The sequence below is a fragment of the Brassica oleracea genome, chromosome C1 (assembly GCF_000695525.1).
Source record: "Brassica oleracea var. oleracea cultivar TO1000 chromosome C1, BOL, whole genome shotgun sequence".
Classification (NCBI taxonomy): domain Eukaryota; kingdom Viridiplantae; phylum Streptophyta; class Magnoliopsida; order Brassicales; family Brassicaceae; genus Brassica; species Brassica oleracea.
In genome coordinates, this window is record NC_027748.1 from 1171 (window position 1) to 25017 (window position 23847).

Genomic DNA, 23847 nt, shown 5'->3' on the forward strand with positions numbered 1-23847 from the left:
CTTAGTCATTGGATCACCTGCGCTTTTATCATAGAAGAAGAAGGCATTATATCGATTCGTGGAAGATGTGATCTCAACGGTTGATATTTGAAAAAAATTAACCAAAGTCGGTGATCAAATATTTGTCATCTTGAATCCAGGTGGCCCCATGTGACAATATTTTTTACCGTTAGAGTTTGGTTGTACACGTGTCATGCATAGGACATATGAACTGTCCTTGAAAATGCGATGAAGATTGAGGATCTAAAGCTCACGTTTGAAGATGATCTCCACATAAATCACTTGCCTTGAGATGCACGACACCGAGGGAGGAACCCTGTTCGTCCTCCATTGGTGGTGGCACTTATAAGATTTCCTCTCGTAACAAACAGCATTTCCCCAACAGGATCTCTTTCACGGATCACGTAGCTCTTGTCTGTGTAGAGGACCGGTTTTAGCCTATCGCAATTGCTCATCCATTATCTCTAGTTGGATTTCGACTTGATATTTGATTTAATGAAGATCTTTGTTACTTACTTTCTTCAAGAGATTAAGGCAAAGATGGCGCTTAATATCTCTTCTGAGGTCTTTAGGGAGGTTGCGGAGAAGGGTTTCTTCCTCGACTCCTCTTGTCTCTTGCCATCTATATTGTTCATACCTCCGTATACTCAATAGAGTGGCAACTTCATTGAGGATGGCTAAGTCCGGACTCCGGAGTGACTCATGGAACTTCTTCTTCTGTTGCCCATCTCAGCTAGCTATCTTTTTTCTTCTTTGATTGATTCAGATTCAGATTCAGATACATCTTCCCCGGCGAGAAATCTTTCTGCTTCCAATCAACAACCGAGTCTTTAATTCCCTCTTCTTCTTCTCAAACTCAGCTTCTAGCTACTCCTCCTCTTATACCCTTAAAATGCCACCTCCGAGGGAGGACACGCCTCTTCACCCCCTCTGTCCAGCGAGTTCAAGACCTTCGCCAACGTCTTCATTGCTGTCGTCGGAGCCAACGAGGTTCTAGGTCTTCCTTACGCCTTCAAGCGCACCGGATGGCTCATGGGCGTCCTCCTTCTCCTTTCCGTCTCCGTTCTTACCCATCACTGCATGATGCTCCTCGTTCATACCCAAGATCGGCTCTTTTGGTGACCTTGGCTTTGCTGTCTACGGCTCCCTCGGGAGGGGAGGCTCGTCGTTGACCTCTTTATCATTTTGTCTCAAGCTGGATTTTGTGTCGGTTATCTTATCTTCATCGGCGCCACTCTCGCTAATCTCTTTGACCCTGATTCCCCCACCAGTCTCAGCCATCAGTTTACACGCCTCGGCTCTGATTTCATGGGGGGGGGGCGTGTCCTCTTCTAAGAGTCTCGACATCTGGGGATGCTTCCCCTTCCAGCTTGGTCTGAATTCCATCAAGACCCTCACTCACTTGGCTCCTCTTAGCATATTCGCTGATGTTGTTGATCTTGCTGCTATGGCTGTGGTCATTGTTGAGGATTCCATGATTATACTCAAGCAAAGGCCTGACGTGGTTGCCTTTGGTGGTTTCTCACTCTTCTTCTATGGGATGGGCGTGGCAGTTTATTCCTTCGAAGGTGTTGGAATGGTCTTGCCTCTTGAATCCGAGATGAAAGACAAGGACAAGTTTGGCAAAGTCTTGGCACTCGGCATGGGATTCATCTATACATAGCCTTTGGTTTCTTAGGTTACTTAGCTTCCGGTGAGGACACCATGGATATAATCACCGCTAACTTGGGGGCAGGACTTATCAGCACTATTGTTCAGCTTGGACTCTGCATCAACCTCTTCTTCACCTTCCCGTTGATGATGAATCCGGTGTTTGAGATAGTGGAGAGGCGGTTCGCGGGTGGGTGGCTGAGATGGCTGCTAGTCTTGGCGGTGACTCTGGTGGCTCTCTTTGTGCCTAATTTTACAGATTTTTTGTCCTTGGTGGGGAGCAGCACTTGCTGCATCTTAGGCTTTGTGTTACCTGCATTGCTGGTGTTCAAGGAACAGATGGGGTGGAAGCAATGGAGTCTGGACACAGCGATAGTGTGACTGGGCGTGGTTCTTGCTGTGTCGGGAACTTGGAGTTCACTGAGCGAGATCTTCTCGGTCAAAAGTGTAAGCGTCCTGAACAGTGAAGCTTGTATCCAAGATGTGTCATATATATGTATGGTTTTAAGAGCATCTGAATTGTGATTGTATTTGTATTTTGATGATGGTTGGAATAAAAGACATTAGCTCTGTTTTTTCTGGGTTTGTATATACATATGTGAATGTTTTTCAGATAAGATAATGGCTCAATAGGAACCCTGTCATGCTTTGGTTTTGTATTACACACTCTTGCCAATGAGGGGAGTGGGATATTATATATATAAATATCATAAGGAAAAGGCATGATCAAGGGGGCATTTTGTAAGTCATAAGGAAAAGAAAAGAGAAATGGAAAGTTTCCACAAGAGGCAATGACAGAAAATAAGTGAATAATAGCTCTATACCTGTAAAAAGGACAAGCAGCTACATGTTTGTCTGGGAGGAAAGAGCAATCTGAAGCCAGCAGTAGGAGAGACTGACGACAACTAGTGTGGAGTCGTATCAACCTGAGGTTGTTTTGTGCCGTTTTAGTAATCAATGCTAGCAGTACATGCCGTTTTTCAGTGTCGGGTTTTTGACCATGGACAAAAGAAGATGAAGAAGGATCTATCTCTCCTCGTTGTCCCGTCTTAGTTTTGAGCTCTGATCAATTCCTCCCTTTCGTCGTCGTCGGTCATTAGGTAGTAGTCTCCGTCTCCGTCTCCGTCTCCGATCTTTTTGTTGAGAGATCGGTTTTGTGATCAAATCGATTCTAATGGCTTTATAATTCTTTTTTTTACATTCATTCATTCAGCTCCCCCGATCCTCCTTGAGACCTTGACCTTATGGTAATAGTTGTTTTGTGGTTAGGGGGTGATGGATATATCATCAACAACGCGGCTCCTAACTTACTCGGCTCCCGCTTGGGCAAGCTTTATGGCCGGTGCTTTTTTGATCCTCACCCTCTCCCTTTCCATGTATCTTGTCTTCGATCACCTTTCTACTTACAAGAACCCTGAGGTTCCCACTTTTTCTTCTCTGTCCTTCCTTTGTTATGATATCATCTTGACTTCTTCTCTGTCCTTTTGCTATATCATGTTTTCATTCGCCTCTCTTTCTCTTTCTCTCTCAGGAGCAAATGTTTTTGATTGGAGTCATCCTCATGGTCCCTTGCTATTCAATTGAGTCTGTGAGTGAATATATCCATCTTTAATTTTTGTGTTCTAGTAAGCTAAGTTAAGCTAAGCTAATCTAATCTAATCTAATCTAATATATCTATCGATTCAACAGTTTGCATCACTTGTCAACCCATCCATCAGCGTTGATTGTGGTATTCTACGTGATTGCTATGAATCCTTTGCCATGTACTGTTTTGGTCGATACCTTGTGGCCTGCTTGGGTAGGTATCACTATCACTCCCTCTCCTTTCTTCTTTTCTTCTTTTGTGTCATTCCAAACTTCTCTCTACTTTTACCAGGTGGGGAAGATAGGACCATTGAGTTTATGCAAAGAGAAGGCCGCAAGAGCTTCAAGACTCCCCTCTTAGTAGATCACACTGATGATAAGGGAATCATTAAACATCCTTTCCCTATGAATCTTTTCTTAAAACCCTGGAGGCTCAGTCACTGGTTCTATCAAGTTGTTAAGTTTGGTATTGTTCAATATGTATGTACTTTCCCACCAATCCTCCTAATTGTCTTTGAGTTCCAAGTAAAACTATTTCTCTCCTTTGGCAGATGATTATAAAGTCTCTCACTGCCCTCACTGCTCTGATTCTTGAAGCCTTCGGTGTGTACTGCGAAGGAGAGTTTAAATGGAGTTGTGGGTACGTCGATGCTTCTTTTTGACAAACCACAGTGCTATAACAATGAAGAAACATGTTTCATCTTTCATGAACTACTATATGATATTGCATCTTACCGTTTCGCCTGTGATTTTTGTAGGTACCCTTACTTGGCAGTTGTTCTAAATTTTAGCCAGTCATGGGCATTATATTGTCTGGTTCAGTTCTATGGTGCAACAAAAGATGAGCTTGCCCACATAAAGCCCCTTGCCAAGTTTCTAACATTCAAGTCAATCGTGTTCTTGACTTGGTGGCAAGGAGTTGCCATCGCTCTTCTCTCTTCCCTCGGTTTGTTCAAAAGTTCCATTGCACAGAGCTTGCAGCTGAAGACTAGTGTTCAAGATTTCATCATTTGCATTGAGGTACATGTCTTCTTCTCTGCCTGTCTTTTTCGAAATGAATCGTAAGTTTCTCTTTAATACTTGTGCAGATGGGTATTGCTTCGGTTGTTCACCTGTATGTCTTCCCAGCAAAACCCTACGGTCTACTGGGAGATCGCTTTACTGGATCGGTATCAGTTCTGGGGGACTATGCATCGGTCGACTGTCCTATTGATCCCGATGAGATTAGAGACAGTGAGAGACGAACGAAGGTCCGCCTGCCACATCCTGACGTTGATATCAGAAGTTGTATGACCATCAAAGAAAGCATGAGAGATGTGTTCGTTGGTGGAGGTGAATACGTGAGTATTCCTTGTAATAATTCAATTAAAAAACTTTTTTTTTTAAGTCTGATGAAGAGCTTCTGATCAGAAAGAGGATATATCTATGTTGTAGATTGTGAAAGACGTGAGGTTCACAGTGACTCAAGCAGTAGAGCCTATGGAGAAGAGCATAACAAAGTTCAATGAGAAACTGCACAAGATCTCGCAGAACATAAAGAAACACGATAAGGACAAGAGAAGAGTAAAAGATGACAGTTGCATGTCATCATCATCTAGTGGGCGAGTGATTCGCGGGATCGATGATCCGCTTTTGAATGGGAGTTTTAGTGACAGTGGAGTCACAAGGACTAAGAAGCACAGGCGAAAGTCAGGGTACACGAGTGGGGGAAGCGGGGGAGAGAGCAGTAGTGATCAAGCTTATAGTGGATTTGAAGTAAGGGGTCGGAGATGGATCACAAAAGATTAAACATTCAATGAAATTTTATCATAAACATCCGAGATTGATGAGACCACCGGGTGTTGTTTCTCCTCAACGTGCAGGGGTTTTTGCAGGGCACCTAGAAGCCGTTAAGTATTGAATATATTTGTGTACAGATTTGAAGATACATAACGTAAATGAGGCATGATTTTTTTATAAAAATGTACCTTCATGTTGGCTTTGTCTTTCTAACAAAATGATGATGACATTATAGTTAATTCCAAACCAAGTAACTGCAGGTTGTATACTTTTTTATTTGTAAGTTTCCTTGCAGGTTGCAGAAAAGCAAAACATCCAAAAAGGGAGGAGCATGACTCCTGGCCATGTGAGTGCTTGGACATTGACTAGAAGCGATTATGGGTAGGATGTGCAGATGACAAGGTTAAGGAAATTGATAGAGCACAATGTATAGAAACACACCGTATATTGTTGAAACACGAACCTCTTACTCGTACAAGTACAAGCAAGCCCAAATCCTAAGGTTCACACCTCAAGATCCCAAGAACTCTTTCCCAAAAGCCACCTTGACTCTTACTCTCTTCACAACTAACAGCCATAACTAACTCACAACCGAATCAGTCACAACGCCCTCCACGTCAGCTTTCCGGTGTAACGACTTCCACGTCAGCTTCTTACTTATTTCCCTTGTGAGGAATATGCAGGGGAGATTAGAGATACTCGCTGTATCAGTTCATGCTGAAGGTGACACAAGCATGGATCATTACGATGAGCATGATGATATGGCATTGCAGACGAACAAGCCCTTGTTGCCTATTGAGACTGAGACAGATCCCGCCGTTATCTATTAGAATAAGAAGCTTATCATTATCTATATTGTAATATTCCATATTAGTTTAGGAATTAGGTTAAGTCATCTATATATATATATATATAAGCATGTATATATTGTAATTTATTCTCCATGAGAGTCAATATTACTTCTTCCAATTCTATATTCTCATCAATCTATCACAGTTCTTCCTCTGTTCAGTTTTTCTTCTCTACCATCGCCATTTTTTGCTTTGGGAGATTATGGATCTTTTTGGATTTTTCAGATCGTGCTGTGTTTGATTTTGAAGGAGGGACTGGTAGCCCAAATTTGCATTCTTAGTACGCCCCATGAACGATCTTTAGTTTCCTTTTGTAACAGCGAATCTCTTCTACTTGCCGGTTGAGGTTAAAAAAAAAACAGAAAAGAAACATCACATTAAGTTGAAAAGAAAATGTTTTGTCTGATTCCACAACAGCATGGTGGGTTCAGATCTTATTGATTGTTGTTACAGAAAGACTTGATGCTCAACTATTAATGGACCTTTATAACTCATCTCGTGAATCACTCTTGATTTCATATGATGCATAAGCTTTGATTATTGAAACATACACGTCAATCCCCTTCAAATACTCAGCTCTACTCAAATACTGCAACAAAACAAAACCACATGCGTCAGGAAATTGATAATGATAAATGATAACAAATCAATCACACACCTCATTGTGGTCATGAAGCAAACTCGGGGTGTTTGAAATGGGAGAGAACCCAAAGGCGGGAACGCCAGCCATCCGGAAGTAGCGAGCATCTGTTGATGCAGGGAAAATCTCAGGCTTACTAGTTTTACCTCCAGCTTCCTTGACAGCATTTTCCAAGAGCCTCCACCAAGGATTTGAATCATCTGCTGCTGTAAGGAGCGGTTCCCCCGAATGCTTCTGCTTGAACTGCCTCAGACATTGACAACACCACAACACTTTTGTCTATAATTTGCATGGATGGAGTAGAGACATCCAACACTGCTAGGCTTGAAGAGGACAAGAAATTACCTCAACGGACATGTTGCGTGCCGCGGGTGCCCATTCCTCCACCAAACGCCTTTCGAGTGCTTCAGAATCAACGCTGGGTGGGATACGAATGTCGAAACCAGCTTCTGCCTCAGACGGTTGCAGATTCATCACGAAACCCTTGGAGAGAGAGAGAGAGAATAAAGAGCCAAATTTTCATAATAAAAGACCTCAACTAGTTATCTATGAAGAAAATGGAGGAGACAAGTTACCGTTGGGGAGGGAGTGCCAGCCTTGAGGAAGGCCATGTTAACGGAGACCACATCGCCTTCAGCAGTGCCACCAGCTTTGAGCAGATCGAATTGGGAAGCTCTGAATCGACGAATACTCTCAATGCTTTTGAGGAGATTCTCAATAGCAGAGTTGTCATAGAGCTTGGCACCGTGGCCAGGGGGTCCTTTAGCCTTAATCACAAGCCACCAGGGACTCCTCTCTCCATAGAATACTCTGTAACTCTTACTAGGCGATGGCAGACCTGTAAAGAATGTCATTTTGCTAGTTAACATAAAAATAAATAAATAAATATTCCTTACTTACCTTCGTCGAGCACGATTCCGACGTTCAGGCTCTTGAAGAGGTGGGATTCAACGAACTTCTCGGCTCCATCGTGGCCGCCGATCTCTTCATCGGGGACGAAGGAGAGATAGACGGATCGGACTGGGTGGAAGCCAGAAGCCTGGAGCTTGCGTATGGCCTCGAGGTACTGCATCCCAACGCACTTCATGTCCTGCGAACCTCTGGCATAAATGTCTCCTTGGTTGTCCATGTGAGCGTGGAGCGGGTGGTGTGTCCACTTGGATTCCTCGAAGGGAACGACATCGGTGTGGGAGTTGAGGAGAATGGCAGGCAGGGTTGGGTCAGAGCCTACCCATTTGAGGAGAAGATGCGGCTTTCCCTTAACGAACTCGTTCGTCTGAGATTCGAGTGACAGCGACTTCGCCTGAGAGTTTAAAAAGTCAACGGCTTTGTAGTAATCGGGTTTTGGCTGAACCGTGTCGATTCGGAGATACTCCTGGAATCTGGAGACTATAGCCTCCCCGTCGTCAGCAGCCGCAGAAAGGATGCATAGAGCAAGAACAACTTGAGCAAGGAGAAGACGACTCATCACTCACTGGAAAGGTGAAGATTCTTCTGCAACCACTAGCACAAGCAGCGATTGGAGAGATAGAGCAATGGGAAATTAAATTGAGACTCGGGCCACGTATTAAGGGTAGTTTTGTGAATAAAAGCAAGGACAAGGGGGAAAGAAACAAAGCAAAACTTTTAACGACTTTTGATAATCACCTTGACATCCGCCCAAATGAATGAGAGAAAACTGGCCTTGTGAGAGAACCTTCAAGCCCGTTATGGCCCATGAGAAGCTGGATCCAATCATGTCAATAGTTTCGCTTCTCTTATATGATATCTTTCCGAATTGAAAGCTGGGCCGTCAAATGAAATGGGCCTGGAATACGTATTGGTCCTTTTCTTCTTCTTTTTTTCTCTTTATAGAGATGGTCTGAAAGGGAACTATCAAAGTCAAAACATGTCAGAGCAATCTTTTGTCGCTATCATCCCCACAAGTCTTGAAAGGGGAGCCTTATGATCAAAAGGAACCCACAAAACCCTCTCAAACGCATTGCTTTTGTCTGCCACTTTGTGACTGTGAGGATCCCAAACAAACCACACCACACTGGTTGTTCATGGATTCTGGGCTTCAGCATCTCGCATTGCGCTTCTTCATTCTTCTCTGCTGCCTCTTTCAAGCCACCGCCGAGGATGGTAGCTGGAAGATAGCCACGGCCACGCTCTCCAGGGACAAGGACGGCTCCTCCTCTGTCACCACTGGTTCTTCTGCTTCTCTTTTTTTTCACTCTCTCCTATCTATCTATTTATCTTCTTTCCTCAGGACTAACTAAGTGGTGGTGATAGGAGGCGCTTGTGGGTATGGGGATCTGAGGCAGAGCAGCTATGGCGGGTACAGCGCAGGCCTGAGCGGGAAGCTGTTCAACAGGGGAAGCAGCTGCGGAGCTTGCCTGGAAGTGCGGTGTGTGAACCACATAAGGTGGTGCCTTCAAGGCAGCCCCTCCGTGGTGGTCACAGCCACAGATTTCTGTCCTCCCAATTCAGGCCTTTCCTCCGATTACGGAGGTTGGTGCAACTTCCCAAAGGAGCATTTGGAACTATCTCATGCGGCCTTCACAGGGATTGCAGAAACCAGAGCCGAGATAATACCTGTGCAGTACAGGAGGGTCAAGTGTGGGCGGAGAGGCGGGGTGAGATTCAGCTTGAACGGGAGCTCCCACTTCTTTCAGGTCTTGATAAGCAATGTGGGACTCGATGGGGAAGTGGTGGGAGTGAAAGTGAAGGGGCATACAACGGCTTGGATTCCAATGGCCCGAAACTGGGGACAGAACTGGCACTCCTCACTCGATCTCATCGGACAGTCTCTTTCTTTCGAAGTTACTCTCATCGGCGGCAAAACCATTGCCTCTTACGACGTGGCTCCCCCTTATTGGCGCTTTGGAATGACCTACCAAGGAAAGCAGTTCCTTTCGTGACTACCTCTCCTCTTTTCCTTTTCTTTATATAAAGTTATGATTCACTTTCGGTGGTCAAACACAATTTGTGGCCTTTATCATGACTTTTAAGACATACTAGTAATCACTTCAGTTCAAGGTATAAATGACTTTACCATTATCTTTATATATATAATAATAGTAATATCCTACACAAACCTTCCCCGAAGTGTTTCTGTTATGCTCATGTATTAGAAGTTTTAGGCATCTTCGCTGTGTATTCAAACTCGATTTGATAATCTAATTTACATTCTATCAAAAAAGAAATGTTACCAATGTTACAATGGCACTACGAATGAATACAATGTTACAATGATTTCGATGTACTGATCATTACTTGTTATTCATGTTCTCTCTTTAACTCAATGTATTGTTATTCATGTTCTCTCTTTAACTCAATGTACTGATCATGTTTGTTTGTATGATGTTTGGTCTTGAAGAAAGCAGTAGCAGACAGTTTGATATCAGACGTCCCGCGGGACGACTGCGAAGCCTACTAACAATGCGGAACGGGATTGGTCAGACATTCTGGAGACCGCAGCCCGCACGGATCTGACCCGCTTAAAGATGAATCCGCTGCGGTACGGGACGGGACGGGACGGATAAACTTGTTTGACATCCCTAGACCTACTCAAAACCAAACCAAACGTTGTGTTTTCTTCAACTAAAGCAACACCTGAAATCTATCTCAGCCCAGTTCTAAAAATTATCGGACTCAGGCTTAGTACATAAATCCAAATATGAAGTCCTTCAAAACTAAAAATGAGCATTTGATCATATTTGAAATTTATTTAAATTAAAAAAATAATATATCTTTTATCAAGCAAAATCTTGATAATATTCTACTTCTATATTTATTTATTTTTTATTTGGGCATATATTTTGGTAATAAAATTTTGTAGTTATTTCTCTGAATTAAATTATCCATATATCTTAGTTATTAATGTACAGCAAATCCAAAAATAATATTCATTAAATTAAGACAAAATAATTGAATAGATAAAAACAATAATTTTGAGAAAACTTTATATATAATGTGCGATTCAAATAATTTGGAAAATAATTATTTCATAAATCTATACATATCTGACTAAGATACCATACTAAAATATAGATATAATGTTGTTTTCATTCAAACTTGAAATCTTGTCATTGTTCAGCTCTAATAACTTTTATTATATAAATAATTTCATAGTCTTGTTCGTCTTTCAATATAAATCCAATTTTTTAAGAGTTTAAAATGTAATAAAAAAATTAAAACTACTTTCAATTAAATTATAATATACAGTTTCAACTTTATCGTTAGTATCAGAATTGTATTATCATTAAAATAAATTTACAATATATATATGCATTATTTGCATGGTCAAATATGATATTATGATCATCATATTGTGACATACAAGATCACTACTCATAATTACAAAAATTATATGTTATTTGTACTAGTAGTTTCATTTCATTTACTTAGTATAATGTTATTTCAGATATTTTTAAATAAAAGATAACATCTCTCTATAAATTAATAATTTTATTAATATCTTTATAGATTAAGTAAATTTTCATTTAAATTTAAATGATTAGTTATAGAACTTATATTGTAGCTCTTATTTATAATTTTCCAAAATAAGAAATCCTCCATATAATTTTAACTAATTTGACTAAACGTAAAGTTCACATTAGTTGTCTTTCTAATCTAATTAGGTGAGGTTAATCATGGTAGATAATCGATTAACTAGGCAATTGAAATGTAATCATCCTGCTAGAGATCGAATGTCAATTCGTGAAAGACTTTGCTCGTAGGGCATCAACACACCATCAGGATGCCTCCTCTGATCAAGCGGTCAAGAGAATCGCCCACATCTCTCCTTCAACTGCACATACTGGACTGAGGTTTGGTCTATCTTCACTCGCAAGGCCCATCTCTCTCCTCCTGCTCTATTTGAGGATTGCTTAAGATAGATTAAAGGCCCTTTAAAAGATCTCAATTTGGTTCTGATAATGAAGCTCACCTTCCAAGCTTCTGTATACTTGATTTGGAAGGAGAAAAGCTCTCGCCTGCATAGCTCTATATGTATGCCGTCTTCTTCGCTCATCGCTGATATTCAGCTAATCAAAGCTCGACTCCTTTTCGCGTGTTGATCATCTGTTGATCTGGATCTGTTCAATAATTCTGTTGATGCTTTGCAAGAAAACCCGTTTTGAATACTAAAGTAACGAAAAATATTTAGTTACAAAAATGAAATGCAATCATAAAAAAAAAGATCCAATCATCCAAATAATAATTGAATTATAGCTGCAAGCAATGTAATGTTTGTGCATTAACAGTTTCGAGGGAATCAAATCATATTGGAAATAAATTTATAGAGTAATCCACATTTTAACTAGAATGATTAATTGAAAAAATAAAAATCTCTTGCAAAAATTAAAGATCATTTAACTAATTTAATTAAAAAGGAAATAATATTGTGGATAAAAAAAGGAAATAATATTATAAACCGTACGTAAATGAAAAGATTATGAATATTTTTGTAGTTTGACAATAAAATAATTAAAAATGTTAAAAAAATAAAAATCCCAAAATAGCAAAAGTCAATTAATTTTAGAGTTTCCACAAATAGGTTGATGCATAATATAGATATTCTAAAACTAGTGGCATAAACCGTTTTCATGTCCTAATAATCCTCCTATCCTCTCCTTATCTTTTTTTTTTTGTTTTCCTTAACTGTGAGAAAGTTAAAAATTGGTGTATCATCTTGCGAGAAGATTAAAATCCATGTATCATTTTTATTCTGCATGATCACACTGATTCATGCAAAAAAAAATCATCATTGTTTTGCTTCACAATGGCGTCCACTCCTCCTCAAAATTCTAAGAAAGTTCGAAACAATTCTGGTAGTGGCCAAACTGTAAAATTTGCAAGACGGACATCTAGTGGACGATATGTGAGTTTATCCCGGGACAATATTGAATTATCAGGCGAGTTCTCTGGAGATTATTCTAACTATACAGTGCACATACCTCCAACGCCTGACAACCAGCCCATGGCCACTAAAGCTGAAGAGCAGTATGTGTCAAATTCCCTATTTACTGGTGGTTTTAACAGTGTCACGCGTGCACATCTTATGGACAAAGTCATCGATTCAGATGTCACACACCCTCAGATGGCTGGCGCTAAAGGTTCTTCGTGTGCCATGCCTGCTTGCGACGGAAAAGTCATGAAAGACGAGAGAGGAAAAGACGTGATGCCATGTGAATGTCGGTATGTGTATATATATTAAACAACAATACTTTATTTGCTTGTTTCACAACACAATGAAAAGGTTTCTAACCAACTTAGTGGTTGCTTAGGTTCAAGATTTGCAGAGATTGCTTCATGGACGCCCAAAAAGAAACAGGTTTATGTCCAGGATGTAAGGAACAATATAAAATTGGTGACCTAGACGATGATACACCTGATTTTTCTAGTGGTGCTCTCCCCTTACCAGCTCCAGGAAAAGATCAACGTGGCAGCAACAACATGTCTATGATGAAAAGAAATCAAAACGGTGAATTTGATCACAATAGATGGTTATTTGAAACACAAGGCACATATGGTTATGGAAATGCGTATTGGCCTCAAGATGAAATGTACGGTGATGATATGGATGAAGGAATGAGAGGTGGCATGGTGGAAACAGCTGACAAGCCATGGCGACCTCTGAGCCGGCGGATCCCAATCCCAGCTGCCATCATAAGCCCATATAGATTGCTAATCGCAATTCGTTTTGTGGTGCTATGTTTTTTTCTAACTTGGAGGATTAGAAACCCTAATGAAGACGCAATATGGTTATGGCTGATGTCAATAATATGCGAGCTTTGGTTTGGATTTTCATGGATTTTAGATCAAATCCCAAAGTTGTGTCCCATAAACCGTTCTACCGACCTTGAAGTTCTTCGTGACAAATTTGACATGCCTTCTCCTTCGAACCCCACAGGGAGATCCGATCTCCCAGGTATTGACCTCTTTGTGTCCACAGCAGATCCTGAGAAAGAGCCACCCCTTGTCACTGCCAACACTATGCTTTCCATCCTGGCTGTTGATTATCCAGTGGAGAAAGTGTCGTGTTACCTTTCTGATGATGGAGGAGCCCTTTTATCATTTGAAGCTATGGCAGAAGCTGCTAGTTTTGCAGACTTATGGGTGCCCTTTTGCCGCAAACATAACATTGAACCCCGAAATCCAGATACATATTTTAGTTTGAAGATAGATCCAACAAAGAACAAGAGTAGGATTGATTTTGTGAAAGATAGGAGGAAGATTAAGAGGGAGTATGATGAGTTCAAAGTTCGCATCAATGGGCTCCCTGACTCAATAAGAAGGAGGTCAGATGCGTTTAATGCAAGAGAGGAAATGAAGGCTCTAAAACAGATGAGGGAAAGTGGAGGTGATCCGATGGAACCTGTGAAGGTCCTCAAAGCCACATGGATGGCTGATGGTACCCACTGGCCAGGAACTTGGGCAGCCGCTACTCGAGAGCATTCCAAAGGTGATCATGCTGGAATTTTACAGGTGATGTTGAAACCACCCAGCAGCGATCCTTTAATCGGCAATGACAGTGATAAAATCATCGATTTTTCCGAAACGGATACTCGTTTGCCCATGTTTGTGTATGTGTCACGTGAAAAGCGACCTGGTTATGATCATAACAAGAAAGCTGGAGCCATGAATGCACTTGTTCGTGCTTCTGCTATTCTCTCAAATGGACCTTTCATCCTTAATCTTGATTGTGATCATTACATTTATAATTGTAAGGCCATTAGAGAAGGAATGTGTTTTATGATGGACAGGGGTGGTGAAGATATTTGCTACATTCAGTTTCCACAAAGATTTGAAGGCATCGATCCTTCTGATAGATATGCTAACAATAACACTGTATTCTTTGATGGTAATATGCGTGCCCTCGATGGTGTCCAGGTATATATATTAATATCAATACCATTAAAAAGGATCATTCTCAAATTATATCCTTAATGAAAATTGCAGTTTTCTCAAAAATACCCTTATTTTTACAAAGAATTAATAAAATTCATTAATGGCATTTAAGTCTTTTGGTTTTGGGCCTACAGATACACCTAAATGGATCTATAAATAATAGGCCTATATATATATTTAAAATATATATTAATTTTAAATTTAATATAAGTATAAATATATTATGAACAATAAATGAATTAAGAAACATGAAAATATTATTTTCTTAAATATACGTATCAATATTCAAAATAGATCATTTGAATATTATACATATTTTCAATACAAACCAAAATCGTATATCCTACACCATATATCATATACATATTTGAATATCATTTTTCAGTGTATAATGTCATTTTATACATAATATTAATATGGCAATTACGAGTGTTCAAGAATATTTTAAAAACTATCTTAAAATAAATTTTTAAATCTAAAATACAAACACAAACTTATAATAGGTTATTAATAACGAAAATAAACTAATATTGTCATATCAATAAGTTATTTTATATTATCATTTTTTATTTAGATAACATGATAAAATTTTATCAAATTCTAAGGAATCACTAATTTATGTAATATTAATAAATATATGAGTAATTTAATCAATTTTTTAAAAAAGTACTATAAGATATTTTGTTATCGGATCAATAGTATCAGATCGCGGGTTAATAGTGAGTTTTTAGGTTTTTACCGGGTTATATCGGATTTTTAATTAACAAATTTTTCATTAAATCCGAACAGGATTATATACAATGTATCGGGTCTATAGGTTCAAACATGAATCTAGGTCAGATATGAAAACAAATTTTAAAACTCAAACATTATTATAGAACAGCTACCATATTTCGAACAAATACCATATTTTGAAGAGAAAAAAAACAAATGATAAAAACCTAAAAACTCAATTGTTATGGTTCGAAATGAAAAATAATGGTAATTTGTAAATCAGTTTTCGATTAATAAATGAAAAACAAACAAACCCGCGCTTTCTAAGCGCGGGTCAAAATCTAGTAAACCAATTATAACTGTTACATCTTTGGTTTGCAATGAAATAACAATTTTTGTTTGATTTTTTTTTTTTTTGTAGGGACCAGTTTATGTAGGAACAGGTACTATGTTTAGGCGCTTTGCCTTATATGGTTTTGATCCACCAAATCCTGATAAGATTCTCGAGAAGAAGGAATCAGAAACAGAGGCTTTAACCACCAGTGACTTTGACCCAGACCTTGACGTCACACAACTCCCCAAGCGCTTTGGCAACTCTACACTTCTGGCAGAGTCAATTCCTATTGCAGAGTTCCAAGGTCGTCCATTGGCAGACCACCCTGCTGTCAAGTATGGCCGTCCTCCTGGGGCGCTTAGAGTCCCTCGCGACCCACTTGATGCCACCACAGTCGCAGAATCAGTTTCTGTAATCTCTTGTTGGTATGAGGATAAAACAGAGTGGGGAGATAGAGTCGGATGGATTTATGGATCAGTGACAGAGGACGTGGTCACAGGGTATCGCATGCATAATCGTGGGTGGCGCTCTGTTTACTGCATCACCAAAAGGGATTCTTTTCGAGGCTCCGCACCCATTAATCTTACAGATCGTCTTCACCAGGTGTTACGGTGGGCAACCGGGTCTGTTGAGATCTTCTTCTCTAGAAACAACGCCATTCTCGCCTCAAAACGTCTCAAGTTCCTCCAACGTCTCGCATACCTTAATGTTGGAATATATCCTTTTACATCATTGTTTCTAATCCTCTATTGTTTTCTTCCGGCGTTCTCTCTTTTCTCTGGCCAGTTTATCGTGCGGACGCTCAGTATCTCTTTCTTAGTTTACCTCCTTATAATCACCATTTGTTTGATTGGCTTGGCGGTTTTGGAGGTTAAGTGGTCAGGCATTGGACTGGAGGAATGGTGGAGAAATGAACAGTGGTGGCTTATCTCAGGAACAAGCTCTCATCTTTATGCTGTGGTCCAAGGAATTCTCAAAGTCATTGCAGGGATCGAGATTTCCTTTACCTTGACAACCAAATCAGGAGGAGATGACAACGATGACATATACGCAGATTTATACATAGTAAAATGGTCGTCGTTGATGATACCGCCCATTGTGATAGCAATGGTAAACATAATAGCAATTGTGGTGGCATTCGTTAGGACGATATACCAAGCAGTGCCACAATGGAGCAAGTTAATTGGTGGAGCATTTTTCAGTTTCTGGGTGTTGGCACATTTGTATCCATTCGCAAAAGGACTAATGGGACGAAGAGGGAAGACTCCAACAATAGTTTTCGTGTGGGCAGGTCTAATTGCCATTACCATCTCTTTACTATGGACGGCTATTAATCCTAATTCTGGACCTGTTGCTGCTGCTGAAGGTGTTGGAGGCGGTGGGTTTCAATTTCCTTGAAAATCTAATCTATATATAATAGCAAACCTGTTTTTTAAACCTGATGATGTCATCAATTTTTTATAGGAAAAAAAGTTAACATCCATCGGTGAAGTTTGTTTCTAACTTCTAATCTAACGGCTACGATTTTATTTAGGATCATGAGTATGATGTCATAGTTTCACTTGAACAACAAACATGTTTATTCCATGAAAAGTTGTATTTTTTCAGAATTTTTTAACCATCAAACCCGTACTTGAACTCTTTCATAGTGGAAACCTTTAATAAAACCGTTCAATTAAGGAAAAAACATGTTCATTCAGTGAAAAGTTGTATCTTTTCAGAGATTTTACCATTTAACGACCCTTTGATTGAACCTTTTCATAAAATAGAGTAAGTTATATATATATTTGATAATAAAAAGTTGTAAAAACCACCAAAGCTTACAACTGTTACCTACAATTCTTTTCGCACATGATGTTGCAGAGGGAAATCCCTTCCAGAGTTTATGACAAATTGTAGAAATTATCTTTACTTTTGTATATCTTTTCACACTTAGTGTTTCAGTGGAACCTTCATCAACTTCGTTTAAGAGTTACAACTTTTCTAAAATTATATATTGAAGAGAGACTGTATCGGTTTTCAGATATGTTTCACGTTTTCTTAACTTCTCCCTTCTGCTTTTAACCTCCCTCCATTTCCTCGACATCGAAATCTGTAGTTTGTTTTTCTGCTGCAGATCATTGTTCCTTTCGCCCTTTCTTTTTTTCTTATAATTTCAAACCTGATGGTGTTGCTCTTTTTCTTCAATTCACTAATTATCAAATTTAATGTCTCCTAGGAGTTTCTGCAATTATAGTAAGTACATTTTTTGGCTTAGATGTCTTCTCCTAACACTTCCCATCATTATTTGATTACTCTCTGTTAGACTCACGATTCAGTTCATCTCAGAGAGGTGCGACAGTGAATAGAAGTAATGATATTTTGTATTTAACAAATTTCCAAACATAGAGATACATTGTTTCAAATGTCAGTGAATAGATTGTAGAAGTATGCAGAGAAGAAGCCGATTAACTGGTTCAAATTAATTATTCACTCTTTGATTTAACATATCGTCTTTTATTTCATACATGTTCTGAATTTATGTTGAAAATTTTATTTGTTTGGTTATACTTTAGTGTTGATGTCGTTTTCATCGTGAATGTTAGTGTCCGTTTCATTATGAATTTTGAAACACTTCTTTTGGTTTTACAAACGGTTTGGGAGGAGAAAATTTTCGTGGACTGGAGTGGGAAAGGCAAACCATGGGCTAGACTCAACACTAATCGGCCTTGTCAGTTAGACACGCTTTGGTCTCTGTACAATCTTCTCCAAACGCTGTTTGATTTGGATTCTGACCGGTTTGGTCGCGGCAAATTAAACGCTTTGCCTCTTCAAAAAAAAAGTACGGAAGAAATTGATTTTCAAAACATTTTCTTTTGGCTATTACTTTGTAGATACATGATAAGCAAATTAACAAATAATTCAACGGCAAGTAGTATTATGTATAAAGAAAAAGTACGGAAGGCTGTAATTACGTTTTTCCATCGTTATTTTAATCAGTCGATTGAAAGTTAACAAGTGAATAATTAGATGGAAATGATTGGATGATTTGAATGTTTATTAGCCGCAAAAGGGAACGTCTTCGTTTGCATGTGGGATATAAAAGACTAATTAGACTATCTTTTTAGAGATCGAGTTTTCTTTCTTTCCAACCATAAAACACTATTAAAGGAATGGACGTGATGTTGGATGGACCAGGTCTATGCGTAGATTGGTTCATAGGTTGAAAGAGAAAAAACTGTTTAATCATGTCCTTCCGACGCACCGCTACACGTCTCAATTAATTTATGAAAGATACACTCTTCAAAATGATTTTTAATTTCTGAAAACACACACCTTTTTCACATGCCTTTTTTTAATATTTACACGATGTACCCTTTGACATTCATTTTCAATATATGAACGATATGTTATAGCTTTTCTTTTAAACGGTTGCGACCTTTTCTTTTCTATAACTAATGTTAATTATATTAAGTAGTTAAATTTAAATTAGTAATAAACGTCTAAGGATAACCTAAATTACATAAATTATTAATGATGTTTTAAAACAACAATATGTCTAAAGAGGTGTATATTTAACGCATTAGAAAAAGGTGTATATTTAACGTTGAAAGAAATTTTTCTAAACACTGGTTATTAGTCTTTGTCTATTATCATATTAAGGACCAAATAAAACATATGAAAACAAATGTATAAGTTTCTTTACAGTTTGTTATTAGTATTAATAATTTAACAAAATTACCATTACTAAGTAGTTCTTTTAATTATTAAATGAGATACAACTTAAAGTTCAATTTTTTTTTTGAATGAATGACACAGTTTTAGAATGATAAGTCACAACTTTCTAAAAATATCAAAACCATTACAATTCCTTAAATGAAAATACACAACCTTAGCAAATAGACACATCCCTAACCTTTTCACAACCTTATGCCAATGAAAAAATGACAAATAGGTTATTAATACTATGAACCCTGCAATAACATCCAATTTGATAAAGTCAATTCAGTATTTCCTCATACTTATATACTTCCTCAATGTAATTTTAAAATGAATAAAATTTTAAATTGTGAAGGGTTTACAATTAAAAATACAAAATATTTTTAAAAACTAACAGACACGATTGTTCAAAACTTTTTGTCCTTATAAATAAAGAAAAAATGACCACTAATTAACAAACAAAAAAAAATCGTAGAAGCGCCATAGTTTAGTGGTCAAGGTTTAAAGGCTTCTACACCCAAGTCTGGGGTTCGAATCCCATGCGACACAATTTCTACACCAAGAGGTCTGGGTTTCAATTTCCGGAGAATGCGAATTATGCAGAAAATTGGAGAAAATACTTACAAGAGATCTTCAGCATGGCACAAGGAGTACCGTCAAGAATGGATCTCATAGGACGGCTTAGGGTGATGTAGTCAAACATGAATCCTCATAAGGCAGGTAGAATTCCGGCTGTTCGACTGTAATATCGTCTATGTAATGTTCTTCATAGTTTGTAATAGCATAATTAACCAGACAAAAAAAAAATTAACAAACAAAAAAGACATGGATATGGAAAGTAACAAACCCTCTACATAGAAGATTTTAGTCTATATATAATAGCAAACCCAAAATAAGTACTCATGGCGTCATCTTTTTTTATAGAAAAATAAAATTTCAATCTAATGGGAGTAATTTTTCTTTTATGAACTAAAGAACATAAAATACTTTTGTTGATGTCATCAATAAATTTATACTTGGCAACTCTTCCTTGAACAATTATTTATTTAAACAAACTCTTCCTTGAACAATTATTTATTTAAACAACACATTCTTTTATGATCACATGGTGATATGTAAACTTTTTCTCTCAGTGATATTCTTTTTTTTCCATCTAAAATTTTATTGATAAAGTTTGTTACACAAAACAGCCCCAAAAGAAAGGGTTCCAACAACTAAACCCAAACATAAACTACAACCCGAGCCCAACACTGGCCCAAATTACAGACTAGCCCAACACTGGCCCAACCTACACAAACGTGACAACACATTAGTACGTGTTGCACCGAACGCTAAGACGAAGACACGTGTTTCCGGAACCTCCACCATCTTCACCGCCGGAAACGTCGTCACTGGACCAAACCAAATCAGCTAACACACTGGATTCAACCGGGATCAAGACCACAACCAAAGAACGACATCCAACAACTGTATTGGAAGTTCTCAGATAGCATCCATCGACTTATGTCGGAATCTCTTCCGAACACCCCAAGCCACCTCACAGAAATCGAAACCACCAGATCTGCGTTTCATAAAATACAAATCGACTACAATCGATCCTTCATCCTTCGTTTTTCATAAGATGGAGGAAGGAGAGTCAATCGGAAGGAGGAAAGTATAGGAACCGTAGATCTCTAACCACCGCCGCCGTCAGCACTTATATATAAACGCCGGATGAACCGGCAAAGAGCCAGCCGTCAACCCCGAGGGATAAGGAGCGACGCCGGAATCAGAAGCCGGCAAACGAAACTGAAGGAGACATCGTTTCTGGAAGCTAAACCCGATCACACAGGAACCGAACTCATCTCATCTCTAACCCTCTGAAAGATATATGATTTGATAAGAGTTTCTCTCAGTGATATTCATTTATTACAAAGTTATAAAATCCATTAAATGGTGTTCATGCTGGAATAATCTTACTAAAGACAAGAATCTTACTAAAGACAAGATAACCACCTTGAAATTTTTTTGTCCATTACTTTTATTATCTTAATACTATCGTTATGAGTATATGAGATTATTAAGAAATAGAAGAATGTGCAAACAAAAAGTAACAAAACATGTGCCACCAATTTTCCAAACTGTCAAAATCGTTTTAACTGGTCGTGAGTGCAAACGAGTTATGAACAGATGCAAACAGGTCTAATCGAATGGGTGTGAATGGATCCTGACTCGAAAGGCCCGAAATATGTGTATGCACTATTCAGTGAATATAAATATCAGTCACATTATGATGAAGGTAATTCAAACCATAAACCTTAATCTTAATATCAGTCACATTATGATGAAGATTATTCAAACCATAAACCTTGATTATAATATCAGTCACATTATTATGAAGGAAACTCAATCTCTGTTAATTTTAATTTCTATTTTTCTACATATATAAAATTATATCATTGGTATGATACGACCCATTTGTAAAGATTGAGTTAACTTATAAATTTTTTAAATATTAGTTTATAAAGTTTTTACTGTTTCTTAAGAAGGATGGCATACATGATTTTAAAATATTTTCCAACATTAGAAACTACTGTAGACATTTGAAATGAAACAAAAAATAAAAGAAAAATAGACAACTATTGTTAAACCTTATTTTCTTCCGAAAATTCTTTCTGGCTATAACTGTTTGTTATAGTAAAAAAATATTAACAGCTGCCTTTAAAATTTGTTTATTTCATTTCATATCACAACAACTCAATTGTAGGTTTTAGTTTGACAATGCTTTCAGTTTAGGATTTTTTAAACATTTTTATGTTAATTATAATTATCTAAATTATAGTGGAACTGAATTCCAATTCACTGAGAGAATATTAAAATATTTCAAATTCTATAACTAGAAATGTATAAAATGATCCAAAAGACCCAAATTTTGAGTATTTTCAATTTTCGGAAGAGCTCTACATTTTAAAAAAGTAAAACTCATCAAAAGGTTATATTCCAATTATAAATTTAAATATATATATAATTTATTTAGTAACCACTTATTTAATCAAATAATTAACACCTTTAACACTTATTTTTTCATTTCCTATATTATATTCCAATATTAAAAATGTGTTGCACGACAATATGCACATTTATTTGTTCCACTATTTTCTTGTTTCACATTTGAATGGTTATTTCTCAATATATACATTTGAACACTAAAGTTCGACAACGCAATTCGTATATGTTCAATTTTAAAATTTTCCTTTTCTAAAAGATATTTAAACATTTTGTGGTTTCTTTGTTTAGTAGTTCAAGATATACTTTATTTTTTAGTTTCAAAGATTATGGTGTTTTATGTTCTTCTATACAGCCAAACATTCATTTTAAACCTTTCTTTTGTTTTAATTTCTACAATATTTTTAGTTTAATGTACTAAGCTATATTATTTTCCAAAACATGTTCTAAATTTCAATATATATACACACTGAACTGCAAAAAGTATTTTGTTTAAGGATTAAGTTTCCAACACCATATATCATCAGTTAAAGGATCCAAATTTTGGTATAAAATAATTATCTTCTTTCATTTGTATTCTCCTAATGATCGCATAGTTTAACCTACAATCTAATTTCATTTTCCACCAAAAGATATATTATACCATTTTTAACACTGTAAATTATTTGAAGGATTCCATCAATCTCGTATTCATAATTAATATGTACATTTGATTTATATTTAACAATATTGAGCATAAAATTTGCATAGTACATTGGTACATTTTATTTGTGATGAATATGCAATAGTTTTAAAATATTTTGAAAAATGTTTTTTTTTTCATTTTAAATATACCATTTATACGTTATTTTCAATATTAATTTTATATATTACTTACCATTTTATATATTAATTTAAATTTTCTTTTTGATATTAAATATACAGCTCTTTTTTTAACACCAAATACTTATATGGGCTAAGTTGGTTAACATCGGAGAAGAGATTCTCGACAGTAAACTGATAAACTAAAATAGTTGAAACATAACGAAAGATAGATGTGGCTAAGGAGAGAAAAGATTTAAAGAGAATTTTCATTTGTAGTCCTAAAGCATGTATTCGAAGGAACGCAAAGAAGTCGAAAACGACGTTGAAAAACCCAACAAATGGGTTTTGAAGGTGAAAAGTCTATGAATCTCTGTAGAAGATAGCAGTTCCGGTGAACGGGTCACATAGCTTACTATGTGAAGAACTGTCGATGCTTGAGATGACGTAATGTGATGGAACCGCAACGATGACGTAGTATCAATCAAATTTGGCGGATCCACACTCTTACACAATAGTTCATGCGATGAGGAAAAGGATTAGACGATTGTAAAACCGACTTTGTGAAGAATCGTCAATGCTTGAGACGCTATAGCGTGATGGAGACGCAATGGTGATGTAGTAGCAAAAAATCAAGCGTATCCACACTCTTGCACAATAGTAACGGCAACGAGGAAAGGGGTAGGAGGGCCATAGAGTCGACTCTGTGAAGAACCGTCGATGTTTGAGACGGTTTAGTGTGATAGAAACACAACGGTGATGTAGTACCGAGTAAATCTGGCGAGTCCACACTCTTGTATAGTAGATCTGGCGATGAGAAGAGGAGGTGTCATAGAGACGTTGCGGCAGTTGACTAAAGCAATGTCGAAATTGAAGTAAAGCCATTTGTATAATCATTACAATTATATACCATA

General features: G+C 37.6%; 4 protein-coding genes and 1 pseudogene across 7 annotated transcripts; 4 read left to right on the forward strand and 1 right to left on the reverse strand.

The window, feature by feature from the left end:
• The first annotated feature begins 540 nt into the window (after positions 1–540).
• LOC106328443 lies at positions 541–2175 on the forward strand (annotated as a pseudogene).
• A 473-nt stretch (positions 2176–2648) lies between these two features.
• Positions 2649–5252, forward strand: LOC106310879 (protein LAZ1-like). Of its 4 annotated transcripts, none has more exons than XM_013748141.1 (9): positions 2649–2750; positions 2920–3069; positions 3182–3238; positions 3340–3448; positions 3527–3714; positions 3786–3874; positions 3993–4254; positions 4323–4574; positions 4669–5252. In XM_013748141.1, the coding sequence occupies exons 2-9, from the start codon at positions 2926–2928 to the stop codon at positions 5020–5022; spliced, it is 1455 nt and encodes a 484-aa protein (XP_013603595.1). In that variant the 5' UTR covers positions 2649–2750; positions 2920–2925; the 3' UTR covers positions 5023–5252. The 4 variants fall into 4 exon arrangements, with proteins under 4 accessions (XP_013603595.1, XP_013603664.1, XP_013603733.1 ...); XM_013748210.1 differs by having other exon boundaries at positions 2669–2750; positions 2864–3069; XM_013748279.1 differs by having other exon boundaries at positions 2689–2753.
• A 967-nt stretch (positions 5253–6219) lies between these two features.
• Positions 6220–8039, reverse strand: LOC106309201 (aminoacylase-1B-like). The gene is made up of 5 exons (XM_013746264.1): positions 7405–8039; positions 7080–7342; positions 6850–6987; positions 6523–6747; positions 6220–6453 (listed from the first exon to the last, which is right to left on the reverse strand). Exons 1-5 carry the CDS (start codon positions 7970–7972, stop codon positions 6349–6351), a joined length of 1299 nt encoding a protein of 432 aa, XP_013601718.1. The 5' UTR covers positions 7973–8039; the 3' UTR covers positions 6220–6348.
• A 191-nt stretch (positions 8040–8230) lies between these two features.
• Positions 8231–9688, forward strand: LOC106309208 (expansin-A20). Its single transcript, XM_013746270.1, has 2 exons — positions 8231–8694; positions 8779–9688. The coding sequence occupies exons 1-2, from the start codon at positions 8550–8552 to the stop codon at positions 9405–9407; spliced, it is 774 nt and encodes a 257-aa protein (XP_013601724.1). The 5' UTR covers positions 8231–8549; the 3' UTR covers positions 9408–9688.
• Positions 9689–12181: 2493 nt separating this feature from the next.
• LOC106325228 (cellulose synthase-like protein D4) lies at positions 12182–17080 on the forward strand. Its single transcript, XM_013763262.1, has 3 exons — positions 12182–12687; positions 12777–14382; positions 15536–17080. The coding sequence occupies exons 1-3, from the start codon at positions 12272–12274 to the stop codon at positions 16844–16846; spliced, it is 3333 nt and encodes a 1110-aa protein (XP_013618716.1). The 5' UTR covers positions 12182–12271; the 3' UTR covers positions 16847–17080.
• Positions 17081–23847: the final 6767 nt, after the last annotated feature.

Bases quoted from the DNA above. Each gene is read 5' to 3' on its own strand.
- LOC106310879 (XM_013748141.1), top strand. From the start codon at position 2,926: ATGGATATATCATCAACAACGCGGCTCCTAACTTACTCGGCTCCCGCT. The intron at 3,875-3,992 runs GTACGTCGATGC...TGATTTTTGTAG, and splicing joins GAGTTTAAATGGAGTTGTGG to GTACCCTTACTTGGCAGTTG. The intron at 4,575-4,668 runs GTGAGTATTCCT...TCTATGTTGTAG, and splicing joins TCGTTGGTGGAGGTGAATAC to ATTGTGAAAGACGTGAGGTT.
- LOC106309201 (XM_013746264.1), bottom strand. From the start codon at position 7,972: ATGAGTCGTCTTCTCCTTGCTCAAGTTGTTCTTGCTCTATGCATCCTT. The intron at 7,343-7,404 runs GTAAGTAAGGAA...CATTCTTTACAG, and splicing joins CGGAATCGTGCTCGACGAAG to GTCTGCCATCGCCTAGTAAG. The intron at 6,748-6,849 runs GTAATTTCTTGT...TGTCTGAGGCAG, and splicing joins CACGCAACATGTCCGTTGAG to TTCAAGCAGAAGCATTCGGG.
- LOC106309208 (XM_013746270.1), top strand. From the start codon at position 8,550: ATGGATTCTGGGCTTCAGCATCTCGCATTGCGCTTCTTCATTCTTCTC. The intron at 8,695-8,778 runs GTTCTTCTGCTT...TGGTGGTGATAG, and splicing joins CTCCTCCTCTGTCACCACTG to GAGGCGCTTGTGGGTATGGG.
- LOC106325228 (XM_013763262.1), top strand. From the start codon at position 12,272: ATGGCGTCCACTCCTCCTCAAAATTCTAAGAAAGTTCGAAACAATTCT. The intron at 12,688-12,776 runs GTATGTGTATAT...GTGGTTGCTTAG, and splicing joins GTGATGCCATGTGAATGTCG to GTTCAAGATTTGCAGAGATT. The intron at 14,383-15,535 runs GTATATATATTA...TTTTTTTTGTAG, and splicing joins GTGCCCTCGATGGTGTCCAG to GGACCAGTTTATGTAGGAAC.